Raw genomic sequence first — 12,518 nt, 5'->3', positions numbered from 1 at the left:
AATCAGCTTGCACACAGACTACTGCAGAATGACATGTCATCCATTTGCTAGTTTAGTTTAGTTTAAACATATTTTATTCACAGAACAAAATGAGAATTGTATTGGGGACAAGTTCTTGCAACTTAGTAAACCCCTCTCCGCATAAAATATGTACAAATATACAGTTGCAATATAAATAAATTTGCTTCAGTCAGTAAAAGTCAGACTTTCCACATTTACACATCAATATATTTGTGTAAGTTTGTTACGTTATAATTATTCCATTGTGTATATTACTACCTACTTTACCAATTGAAATATGATTCCATTAGGTTAAATATGAACAATTATGATGAAAATCGTCAATAAGATATATTACAATTAAGTACAAAAAACACAGAGTATTTCTCAAATAAATAAGAAAACTAAGTTCATTCTAGTAATTAATCCTCTTCTGGACAACCATAGAAATGAAATTCCAATGCGTTTATATTATTATACATATAATTATACAACAATGTACGATATCGACCTCAATCCTCCCCCACACCCATACTTTAATGACGAGTGTACGATAAACCCTGTACAAACCCTGACAAGGATAGGTTCTAGTCATTTAACGCCTTTGACACTAAACTTATGAGGTTATTACAATTTACGTAAAAAGTTATTACATTTTACCGCAAGTTGAGATTATTACAATTTACGTCAATTTTTATTACAATTTGCGTATTACAATTTACGTCAAATTTTATTACAATTTACGTTGTTATTACAATTTACGTCAAAATTATTACAATTTGCTGCAAGTATTTCAATTTACCTTTTTATTACAATTTACGTCGTAACATGGGTAAATCAGTGAAAGGGAGTCGGCTGTCTGATGGTTATTGAGCATTGAACAAGTTAAACTTCTTGGCCAAATTACCTTGTTTTGACTTTGCCAATCCGAGCAGAAATTCAATTAATATGCACCACGACACAGATCCACAAGAAGGGGGAACAATTGGTGCCCATAGGGATGGCCACTTCTTGCCTAAATGTCTTACCCTCACGTTCATAGTGTCTACATGATTTTAGTACTTCCGCGGTATTTTCAGGTACCTGTGCAGTGTCTGGTTCGCTGGTCTCAGTAAATATTAGGTTATCTCAACAGATCTGCGGCGTTGATCTACCATATACTCTTTCACCTGCAGAGTTTGATATACTATGTAACGAAAGATACCTTTGGGCATTCACCCACTTGTGTCTGAAGCGCCTGAATATCCTTCTTAGGTTTTCTTTGTCTGAAAGCTTCTTACTGACTCAATACCAAATTCGATTCTTACAACATTCTCATTAAGATTATCTAAATCTGCAATCTTTATTTCAAGTCCAGAAACTTTAACTTGGATGTCAAGAATGGATTTCTCTATCGTGTCGTTTTGCAAGTTTTATTTTTTTAAGTAGATGGATAACTGTGTTCATATTAGGGTCACTTGAATGAGTGTAGCAGGAGTGTACTCCGGCGTGGATTGTGCTCATGTCAGTCCCTGGATTGTCGTGTCCAGTGTTGATTGTTTACAGACCGCCACCATACAGCTGGAACAACTGCTGACTGGGACGTTTAACAAACAAACAATAATGTAAATAGTGTAAATGTATGGCTTCAAACATCTTGAATACATTTCAGTTGTCTTAAGTTTTCTAAAACTCAGAAGTGACCTTCAGTCAATGGTATCAATATGGAGACCGAGGGTGGGTTTGTGGTTCACCTGGGATCGATTACAAGCACTGAGGCAACCAGCTAGCTTTTCACTCGTTTACTCATTCAACCAAACTCATAAAAACAATTCATCACTAAAAGCATACATGAAAGAAGATCCGGGCGGGCGCGAAAAGGGTCTACAACAACCTATGCCTTTAGTAAGAGACGACTAACTAGATCTTGAAGTCAGGCTCGCTGACCTGGTTGATGCATGTCATCGTATCCAATTTGTGTGGTTTAATGCTTATGAATTCAATATCTGGATTGTCTGATCTAGACTCGATTATTGACAGACTGTGGTCATGTAGCTGTAATATTGCTGAGCGCGGCGTTCAACGACAAACAACATGAAGAGGGTCACTTTGATGGTTTATTTAAACCTTCAACCTTAATATAACGTCTGTGTATATACGCGTGTGCATTATATCCACCACCACTCCCTGAAAACAGTAATGATCACACCGACTTGTGACAAGTCCCCCATAAGTTACACATACCATTTGTTATGCACTCAGATTTTGCCAGTTGTGATGGAATTGTCCAGCTTACTTATAATTAGGCCGATCTGCGTGAAATTAGATGCTGAGAACCTGAGTGACAGTTTAGATAACTTATTCATATTGGAAAACAAACTGGAAAATAAATCCAAAAAATTGTGATACAAGCAATAGAATAAAACTCATTATAAAAAAACTCACTGTCTAATAAGACCCTTGGATGAGGGAAAAACACTAAAATGGGCCTCACACATTGTACCCATGTTGACAATCCGACCCGAGTCTTCGGTGTGGCGAGCAAACGTTTTAACCACTCGACTACCCGCTCAACCCATGTATATTAATATGTATGATGAAGTAACGTAATACAGTGCTGAATAGTGAAGAATTTGTGACCATACAAGAGCCATACACATACACACACATGTGCATGCACGTCGCTATAGAAGTGCAATAATCTTGGACGCGACGTCAAACCCAATTTCACCTTACATTTGAGCTGTGTGACAAATTGCATGTGTAACAAAGGGTAGGATACCCTGGTGAAGATAGCTGAAGCGGTATTATCATTGAAGCATGTCCAGTACAAACTGCTTCACCTTCTCAACACAGATTTTCTTAATTATCGTCACATTTGGCTCATTGCCCATTCTATCCTTCCAGTCAACGACCATTTGACCTCGGGTCAGGTGTCCGTGTAGCTCCACAGTTGCATGAACAGCCTCCTTGTCCAATATGCTTTCCCTGTCCAGCACTGTTGTCATGGCAAAAAGATCACATGACCGGAAACCAGGTTGTCGTCTGCTCTTGACTTTCTCAATCCAATGTTCGGTGATTTTCTTAAAGAAGTTAGCTCTCGGGGTGCCTAGGCCGATCCATTTGTCGTAGACAGCCTACAAATATGTGCGAAAATAAATTGAATACGGTTTGTACTTAACATGCAGATTTTATGAGAGTTAAAAATCTTTATGATTTGACCACGACGATTAGATTCTCTCAGACGTTTACAAGAAGTCGTATATTCCATTATTATCAAGATATCTGCATTATCAATGGTAGATAGCATGAGCAAATATCCAGGCCATGACACAATTAATCAGGTAACACCTTAACATCTCAAGCCTCATTCGTCGACTCTAACAAAGGGAACCTGTGTCAGCCTTTGGGAATTCCGTTATAAAAAGTAGCTGAGAAGACTTATGGGAACATTACTTCACCAGTCCTTAGAGTTTGTAACTATTTCTGCTTGAGCGAGACAAACATGTTTACCATCTATTTATTGTCAGTATGTAGAAACTCAAAAGCACTTAGAATTAAAACTCTCAAATGCTACAAGGCAATGGCGACAAGTAGTAGTATAGGGAATGGGGTTTCTGGACCGCTGCCACCTATACCAGATTCATACCCCAACACGTTAATGCGGGGGAAATGACCTCTGTAGTAACAGTGTTGGGTTATGAATCTGGTCTTGGTGGCAGTGGTTCAGAAGCCCCCCTTCCCTATACTACTCGACTCCCATCACTTGATTTGACTACCTAAATCTAATAGTCTCGAGCTAGCGAAGAGTGCTCTGAATGCAAATAACAGACCGAGGATCATAATCCACATTCAGCGGATCCTGGCAACTCGAGGGGAAAAAATTCGTAATATCGGTGGCTTAGACCACGAGATTACGCGTGACTTTGTGGAGAAAGTGCTGATTCGGTTTTACGCCGCAACGCGTCAGTAGCATGCAAACTTCCGTCAGCATTCATTAAGGTAGTTCATATCCATACCCATGGTATCTGCCTCTGTGTATCCAGACAAACCTCCCACGGAATAATAGACAGTGGGGCCTTTAGCGAACTCAGGCAGATGTATGCGGCTTCAGGGTCGATATAAAAGTTGAACTCCGACGAAACCGTGACGTTTCCACGAGCTGAAAGAAAACAAAGCAGTTCGGAAGTACCTAATCGTTCACCCGTCTGTCTCTGTGAGATCTACAACAATGGTATTGTGGGACTTGGCAGTCTTCCCGGGCCTCTGTTCGTATGAAGACATTGAGGCATAGTAAAGGTAATTATCATCTAGCTGAACCGAGTTGCGTTCAATAGCCCTACAGGACCCGCTGGTCATAAGTTCGACCCTAGAAACGTGAAGATCATGATCCTTAGTCTGTCAGCAAGATGGCACTTGTTGTTACCCTGCCTGGCGCTCAGTATTAAGGGGATAAACAAGGGACTGGTCAGCTCGGAGTCAGTGCATTGTGTCAGAGTTTGGTATCCATGTTAAGCTGGGATATGGTATCAAAGTTAGTTAATTCTATAAAACTGACAGTAAACAAACACAGACAGACAGACACCCACACACACCCACACACACGCACTCACGCACGCACACACACACACACACACACACACACACACACACGAGAAGGTAAGAGGCTACATCAGCGCCATAATTTTTAATGTTAAACCCAGTTTCATTTCAGATCACGCCATTATTATGGTCATTTCAAATCCAATCCAATCCAATCAATACAGGCGACACAACGTGGGTTACAGCCAGAGATGTGTGGTGGCCTTGTGGTGCAAGTGTTGGTTCGTCCTACGTGAGTGCGACACGTCAAGCCTAATGCTGGGACCCCCGCCGTTACCAAACTGGCATGTTTCTACACAAGGTAAAACCCAACTGACTGACATGAAATGAGGTTTAACGCCGCGGTCAATGTTATTTGCACTTATTCACCGACATGCATGTGTGCGAGCGTGCGTGCGTGCGTGTGTGTGCGCGCGCCAGGCAGTGTAACAGAGAGTACCATATTTAAACATATTTTGGTACGACGCGGCCGAGGATCGAACTACCGACCGTTCGGAGGCTCTATCTACCAGATCACATAGTCGGACGCTATAGTTAGAGGTTTATGTTCAAACACTACTTCTATGACTAGACGGCTGTGGTAATTCTAGAGCCAATGTGTTGGGCTTTAGGCTTTAGGCGATGGGCATGTTCACCTGGTTACTTATCTGACTACACACCTAGAACCTACCCAGGGGATGTTTGTATCGAGGCAAACCTCATACGGGAGGATAGCTATATTCTTCAGCTCTCTCAGTGAAATAAAGGCTGCCTCACAGTCACAGTAGAAGTTGTGCTCAGCTGATGTGCTCAGTCTTCCCTTACCTGGAAACAAATCACACAAAGAAGTTTGTATACATAGTGTGATTATATTCTTATAATTAAATTGTGGCCAATTACTTGGGTTTCGAACCATATGGTCAGAAATTGCAGGTACATACATGTATATCAATACTGGTAAAATAATAGAGTCTTTGTCAGAGAAGTTACCTTTTTCTTTAAATCCTTCGAGACACACACTTTTAACTTACAATGTGCCTAGAATGAAGGTGTGTTTGTGTGTGTGTGTGAGAGAGAGAGAGAGAGTGTGTGTGTGTGATATGTGTGTGAAAGAGAGAGAGTGTGTGTGTGAGAGAGAGAGAATGTGTGTATGTGATATGTGTGTGAGAGTGTGTGTGTGTGTTTGTGTGTGTGATATGTGTGAGAGTGTGTGTGAGTGATATGTGCGTGAGAGGGAGTGTGTGATATTTGTGTGAGAGTGTGTGAGTGTGTGAGAGTGTGCGTGTGATATGTGTGTGAGAGAGTGTGTGTATGTGATATGTGTGAGAGTGTGTGCGTTTGTGTTATTTGTGTGTGAGAGAGAGTGTGTGTGCGTGTGTGTGATGGTAAAGCCCCCCCCCCCCCCCCCCCCCCCTTCTCAAAATAACTAAAAGATAAAAAGAAAAAGATACATTAAAAGACAAACCAAAAAAATACCGAAAATCCAATGCTCGGTCCCTTACCTTCAATATTACCTCCCATGATAAACACCTCCTTTAGTTTCTGTCCAAGGTCTGGATCAAGGCGCAACGCAAGGGCGATGTTGGTCAGAGGCCCCAGGGGAATTAGAGTTATCTCCCCTATGCCGTAACGATCACAGAAGTTGCATTATTCAATTTTCGAGAACCAAATTAATTATTTAGGAATCACAGTATAATGATTTATGTCTTCAAAATTAAAAACAAACCATAACACTTATCTATTCATAAGATGGTTTACGGATTTCTGTTTCTTAAAACCATTGGCCGGTGGTCGAAATAGGGATAAAAATAAATTCCAAATAAAACTAGATAATATATTTCGGGTTTGTAAGCATGTATAAGGTCACTGGGATGCGAAATAAAAACAAATTTCAAAGTCACTATTTTTTTTTCGCATGGCACTTTGGTGATATGTTACAGAATTGTTTCAAATTTTTAAAAATTTAGGAACAAAGGCACACATGGGTTGAAGTAACGGTGAATCTGTGAATATTTGAGCAAACAATTACGGGTCATTGAACTTGTCGCAGTCAGTCAGGTTAACAACTTGCGATATTTCCTTTTCATTACCTTGATTATCAGACAGGGCGTTAATTAATTCATTCACCACTAGATTTTGTCCTGCATTCCTGGTTGTTTGACTGTAAACCAAATAAATAACAAATATAACGTCATACCTGGATACTTGTTGATAAGTCTTAGTATAGCCATTACAGCATGTTCCGACTGTAGGTCTGCGATATCCACCTCCTCGGACCACGTGACGTCACCCATTCCGTCCACCCCGTGAAAGTGAGACGCATCCGTTTCGTTGTCAAGGATGGGGCGATCTGCACCTCTGTATACAGGAATCTGAGCCACAGGGGGCGGGCACTTAGTGAGGAGGGTTGTGTAAGTTAATGACAGTGGCAAAATTACATAGATTAAAAAATAAATTCTGTGTGTGCTTCTGTTTGTTTGTTGTTTAACTCTGCACTCAGCAATATGTGCTCCGTAAGTTGTGATGTACATGTCTGTCACATACTCACATCCTGCTTGCCACATTCCTTGAGGACTCGGAGCGTGTTGACGCACACTTTGTCTAGGTCTATATTTCCCCGTACACACGTGATCGCCAAGACCTCCACATCAGCTCGCGACAGCAGCAGCATCAACGCCGTGGCGTCGTCAATCCCGGTGTCTACGTCAACAATCACCTTCATATTTCTCCTTTTGAAGTTGCACTGTTATTTGACCTTGAAAAAGAGATGTCAGTACAGTGGTTGTTTTCGGCAACGTTAAGACACAATATCATACATTTACAATAATATACTAATGGTGAAGAGAGGCGAGATGAGATTAACGTCGCGTTCAAGATTATTGAACAAAAAGACTCCGAGTTGAGCTGTCCTTATTTTATCGTTTGCCGAGCGTCAGGCAGGGCAACAACAAGTACCATGTTTTAACATTTTTTATATGAAGCGGCCGGGTATCGAACCACCAACAGTCCGCTGGCCAGGACACGTTATGGAAATGACAACGTAACTGTTTCGAAGATTAAACGATAGGCTTTAGTGTATTATTAACTCCGTGACATTTTTACTAAGATGAAATATAATCTTTCTTTTTTTTAAATTAGCTCAGAATTAGTACATGTTTTATAGGGTCTTTGACAAGCCTGTTTAAAGGTTGGACGAATTATCCGTATTAAAAAATCACAACAAAAATAAATAGAAAAAAAGGGTTAATTACGACTCAATAAATAGATATGGCACAATTGTTAAGATTAAGCTGAATCATAAGGTAATGTCTGTGTTTACAAGGCAAATCATAAGGTGATACTTTACTCAACCTTTAAACTTTGTTACGAATCACAAATTACTCATAACTTGATAATCAAGCTAAAAAAAGCCACCGCCTGCACACTCTGATAATTCTATCCAAAGTTGAGTATTTTGCTAAGGGTAATTTTGTAATTTAAGTAATTCACGTACATCTATATAAGACTATTCCCCTATTGTGTCATTTATGTAACGACACACATTAGATAAATAATTACTAAAACAAAAAAAGATCGAAGTCACGTTTATTTGCCTTACTGGTAGATCTGGGGATCGAACTCTAAATGTGAATTCATTTCAATCGAGTGTTCAGAATGTCAACTTTTGGAGTGGCCTCCCTTCCTCCTTGTCTGCAAGCCCGATATTTTTAAATCACTGAAAAGGTCTCTCGTGTTCCTTATTCTGCCTGTTGCGCATTATTCATATGATCGCGTTCTTTGATAACATTTGGAATTTACAAGCCAGGCCCTTTGGGAACTAAACCTGTGCTGGAAACTTGAACACCAGTATTATCACAACTCACCGGACCATGTAACAAACAAACTCGCAGACGAGGCTGAATATGTCTGTCACATGGTCCTGTGCTGTGCACAACTGAACACGTGCTTGTAGTGCAGTGGAATCGTGTGCGGTGGGCTGAATAGCTCAACTCACTACATCAATATCGCACAAGGGGTATATAATGCTTCAGTGTTAGAACAATACGCAGGCATCTTACCTGCTAATAGATGACAAGCAAGCTGAACGCTAGCTGGGGCTTCCCAGGTCACGATTCGTATTGAGGTCAAAGGACAAGTCGTGAGCTCGCACTTTCGAAAACGACGTGATCTGGTTTACTGTCAGCGATATCAGCTAACTTTTTGTACTTTATATGCAAGCCAGTTATTGTACATGTAGTCACTTGTGTGTGTGTGTGTGTGTGTGTGTGTGTGCTTTGTTCAATATATATATATATATATATATATATATATATATATATATATATATATATATATTCATCCACTCCTATTACAGACATGAAATTATAACATTCATTTCGATAATTAGTGTGAAGTATCATTAATCCATGCTATCAAAAGGGAATTTATTTCGAATGCTAATATATATATATAGCGTACATGTTCGTGTTTATAATACTTCCTTAGTTCCTTTTGAGAGCTTCCCCTAAATCCTCACACGTACAATTAGGACCTGTGAAGATCCGGGGTAGAATACGTCATCAGCAACCCATGCTTGCCGTAACAGGCGACTATGCTTGTCGTAGGAGGCGACTAACAGGATAGGGACCGCTGACTTGGTTGATGCTGTCATCGCATCCAAATTGCTTTGATCGATGCTCATGATGTCAATCACTGGATTGTCTGGTCCCGACTCGATTATTTACAGACCGCCATCATATAGCTGGAATATTGCTGAGTTAAACAGCAAACAAAAGACGCAAAATTAGCTCACGCTCCCATTCAAGCACCCGCCCTTGTTAACCATCAGCTTTTCTGTCACTCCTGCAATGTTATTCACACCCACTCCCATTACAGACATAATATTTATTTGGATAATTAGTGTGAAGTCGTATAATTAATCCATGTTATCAAATGGGAATATATTTAGAATTCTTATAAGGTACTATTGTTGAGTAGGTATATCGTACTCTTAGGTGAAGGCATAAGTGGGACTGGGATTTGGAAATAGCACCAGAACTGTCAGACATTGGGCACTCCTTTCCAGTTACCAACTCGGAATCCGCCTAACGGAATGTCAGATAAGGCATGGAGGTAAGAACGACTAGAGGGGTGGAATAGTCCAATGGTAAATTAGAACGATGATAGTTTTGACGTAGGGACCAGGTTTTAAAGGAAGAGCGGACCTCAAGCTCGTGTGTGTGGTGCGCCCCGCTCTTGTCTTGTTGTCACTATCTTCCGAACCAGAAACCAGTCTGAGGCACCAGTATTTCGAGTGAGACTAAAGCCTTGCCGCCGAAATCTGTTAATTAATTGACAAATATCGTGGGTTTGACCAGCATCACAAAGAGTGAATAAAAGCTGTAAAGAGAGGAACACCCTCTTGTGATTGCTTAGGGAACTACGGTGAAGGTCAAAGGGCCCTCTAGAACTGACACTAACAGAGGGCACGTGAGTTGGTGGCTGCCAACAGGCGTGGTGTGATGGGACTGTTGGCCGTTGCACGATTGATTGCACAAATAACAGAGGTTGTGAGGGGACTGTTGGCCGTTGCACGATTGATTGCACAAATAACAGAGGTTGTGAGGGTTCCAGCAGGCGTTGTGGGGGGACTGTGCGCCGGTTGCACAATTGATTGCACAAATAACAGAGGTTTTTAGGGTGCCAACGAGGCAATGTGAGGTACTGGCGAAGGTTGCACTGACTGCACAAATAACAGGCTTTGAGGGTGCCAGCAGGCGTTGTGAGGTGACTGATTGTCAGGGAACATAGACCTTGGAGAGGAGACACCGTGCCGAAAGTGCCAGACAGAACTCTCTGTGTGACATTCTGACCTTTTATATAGTGCAAAATAGTTCCTTTGGATAGGGCCTTCAAACAAGGTGAGCCATATATTATTACATTGCATTAAATACTAATTTGAAAGAACGGGACCCTGACACCCACCGATAGAGAAAACCCAAACTCCATCAGCCCTGTCAATCAACAGTGTTTAACAGCAGCTGCCACCAGTACAGGTTTGTGGCCCTATTCTCATTGCGATTCACGAATAAGGTCGCTCCATCTGATCTAGATACCACTTCAGCCATAATTAGCAGGCCAGTACTGGCCAACCCCACTACCGGTCGGATGGTCACCATTCACTTCTACTGCAGCAAAATCGCAAATGTTGCAAACTGATATTTTAGCACCCCGACCACACACAGCAACTGTTGTTCAAGTTAGAGGCCAGGGATGGTTGAAGAAACTTGAGTGCTATTGTAGAAGAACTATTTCCCCAATACCTACATTGGATAATCCAAGGCATCACACTGGTTCGAGGGAACACTGTCTGGGGACAATTGCTCTTGGCAAATTTTAAGGAAAACGTTCTTACAAGGATATGCTCCCAACTCAATGTTAAGCTGAAAAGGGCCAATGATCTGATGGACAGGAACCAACAACTGTCAGGGCCGTTTGCGAACGTCCTACAAGTGGTCAGACACAAGCAGCCATAATTGACCGGAATAATGATGATTTCGTCAGGGGTCTCGTTCTTGGAAATACATGTCAAAAAGTAAAAGGAATTGTACTTACAAAGACCACACTCTGCACTTGCTGAAGTTATACAGACCGCAGAAATCGCTGACGCTACCACTGCCCCGAGGACGAGTCGAGAGTACTGCATGCTATTAACTTACTGAGCAACAGCTGCTGGACGAGTTGACAACAAATTTGCGACAGTCTTCACTCCAACCAGTAAATGTTGTTGATTTGAGCCAGTACCTACATGATCAAACCCCACAAGACACACAGACCTGCCCTGAGCTCCCCAGCAGCACACACACAGCAAACGTTTTACCCTCCTCGGAATAAAAGTTATAACCCAGGGAAAACCTCAAATGGCCTCAATAGCCGTTTCACTCAACAGGAAAACAAATTATCAGAAAGTTTTTCCTCTCCGTGAAACTCTATGCAGAACGGGCCCTTATATGTGTAGGGGATGTGGTGGTATGTTACACTTCCATCCTCGCGAATGCAGGGACAGGCTGATAACTTTTACTGTTGTCACCAACAGGGACATATTGTCAGGTATCACAGCCGTCCACATGATGCCAAGAATATGGAGGTATGCCCCACAAACCAAGTAGACAGTACCCCAGTCAGTTGGAAATTCTGCTAGCAAGCTTTTCACAACAAGACAGCCTCCTGGTCTAGTGGGAGAGCGGAAGGTCGGGGATTCGATCCCCGGGCGCGTCATATCAAAAGACGTTAAAAGATGGTATTTGTTGTTACCCTGCCTGGCGCTAGACATTAAGGGGCTAAAACAAGGACTGGTCGGCTCGGGGTCAGTATACTGTGTCTGCAACATAGTATCTCAGTGGGCTAGCACTATAAAATTGGCATTAGTTTGGACTAGTACAAGTACTGGTCGGCTCGGAGTCAGTTCGCTGTGTCCTAGTGGGGTATCCAAGTTAACTTCAACATGGAATCTCAGTGGGCTAACACTATAAAATCGGCATTATTCTTGACTAGTACAAGTATTGGTCAGCTCGGAGTCAGTATACTGTGTCTGAGTAGGGTATCAATGTTAACTGCAACATGGTATCTCAGTGGGCTAACACTATAAAATCGGCATTACGTCAAGTGCTAGTACAAGCAGTACAAGATGAGAGTATAGCCTTTTAGGCGGATTCTTGTCATTAGAGAGTATAGCCTTTTAGGCGGATTCTTGTCAGATGAGAGTATAGCCGAGGCTGGTGCACAGGCATCAATCGCCACCAGACCCGTAAAGATCCGGGGTAGAATAGGTCTTCAGTAACCGGGGGGGGGGGGGGGGGGGGGGGGGGGGGGGGGGCACGGGTGGTCCAGTCGTCTAAGGCGCCGCGATTCGCTGTGCAGAGTTGCGTCCCTTTGGCACGCCTGAAACCTATGATTGTGGGTTCGAATCCCGGTTCGCC

At 42.0% G+C, this 12,518-nt stretch overlaps 1 protein-coding gene across 4 annotated transcripts; it reads right to left on the bottom strand.

The window, feature by feature from the left end:
- Positions 1–2,083: 2,083 nt before the first annotated feature.
- LOC124134919 (inosine-uridine preferring nucleoside hydrolase-like) lies at positions 2,084–8,703 on the bottom strand. 4 transcript variants are annotated; one of them, XR_007220991.1, is made up of 7 exons: positions 8,154–8,519; positions 7,109–7,315; positions 6,758–6,932; positions 6,063–6,179; positions 5,252–5,385; positions 3,999–4,141; positions 3,073–3,116 (listed from the first exon to the last, which is right to left on the bottom strand). XR_007220991.1 is itself a non-coding variant. In XM_046500013.2 (6 exons), exons 2-6 carry the CDS (start codon positions 7,280–7,282, stop codon positions 2,790–2,792), a joined length of 936 nt encoding a protein of 311 aa, XP_046355969.2. In that variant the 5' UTR covers positions 7,283–7,315; positions 8,619–8,703; the 3' UTR covers positions 2,084–2,789. The 4 variants fall into 4 exon arrangements, 3 of the variants coding, with proteins under 3 accessions (XP_046355969.2, XP_048251982.1, XP_046355970.2); XM_046500013.2 differs by lacking the exons at positions 5,252–5,385; positions 8,154–8,519 and adding an exon at positions 8,619–8,703 and having other exon boundaries at positions 2,084–3,116; XM_048396025.1 differs by lacking the exon at positions 3,999–4,141 and having other exon boundaries at positions 2,084–3,116; positions 8,154–8,515.
- Positions 8,704–12,518: the final 3,815 nt, after the last annotated feature.

This window comes from Haliotis rufescens, unplaced genomic scaffold, assembly GCF_023055435.1.
Source record: "Haliotis rufescens isolate VD_foot unplaced genomic scaffold, xgHalRufe1.0.p SCAF_15, whole genome shotgun sequence".
Classification (NCBI taxonomy): Eukaryota; Metazoa; Mollusca; class Gastropoda; order Lepetellida; family Haliotidae; genus Haliotis; species Haliotis rufescens.
The sequence above is the reverse complement of the archived record's forward strand: the minus strand, read 5'-3'. Positions and strand labels throughout refer to the sequence as shown.

Bases quoted from the DNA above. Each gene is read 5' to 3' on its own strand.
- LOC124134919 (XM_046500013.2), bottom strand. From the start codon at position 7,282: ATGAAGGTGATTGTTGACGTAGACACCGGGATTGACGACGCCACGGCG. The intron at 6,933-7,108 runs GTGAGTATGTGA...CCTGTGGCTCAG, and splicing joins AGGAATGTGGCAAGCAGGAT to ATTCCTGTATACAGAGGTGC. The intron at 4,142-6,062 runs GTAAGGGACCGA...GTTTTCTTTCAG, and splicing joins CATGGGAGGTAATATTGAAG to CTCGTGGAAACGTCACGGTT.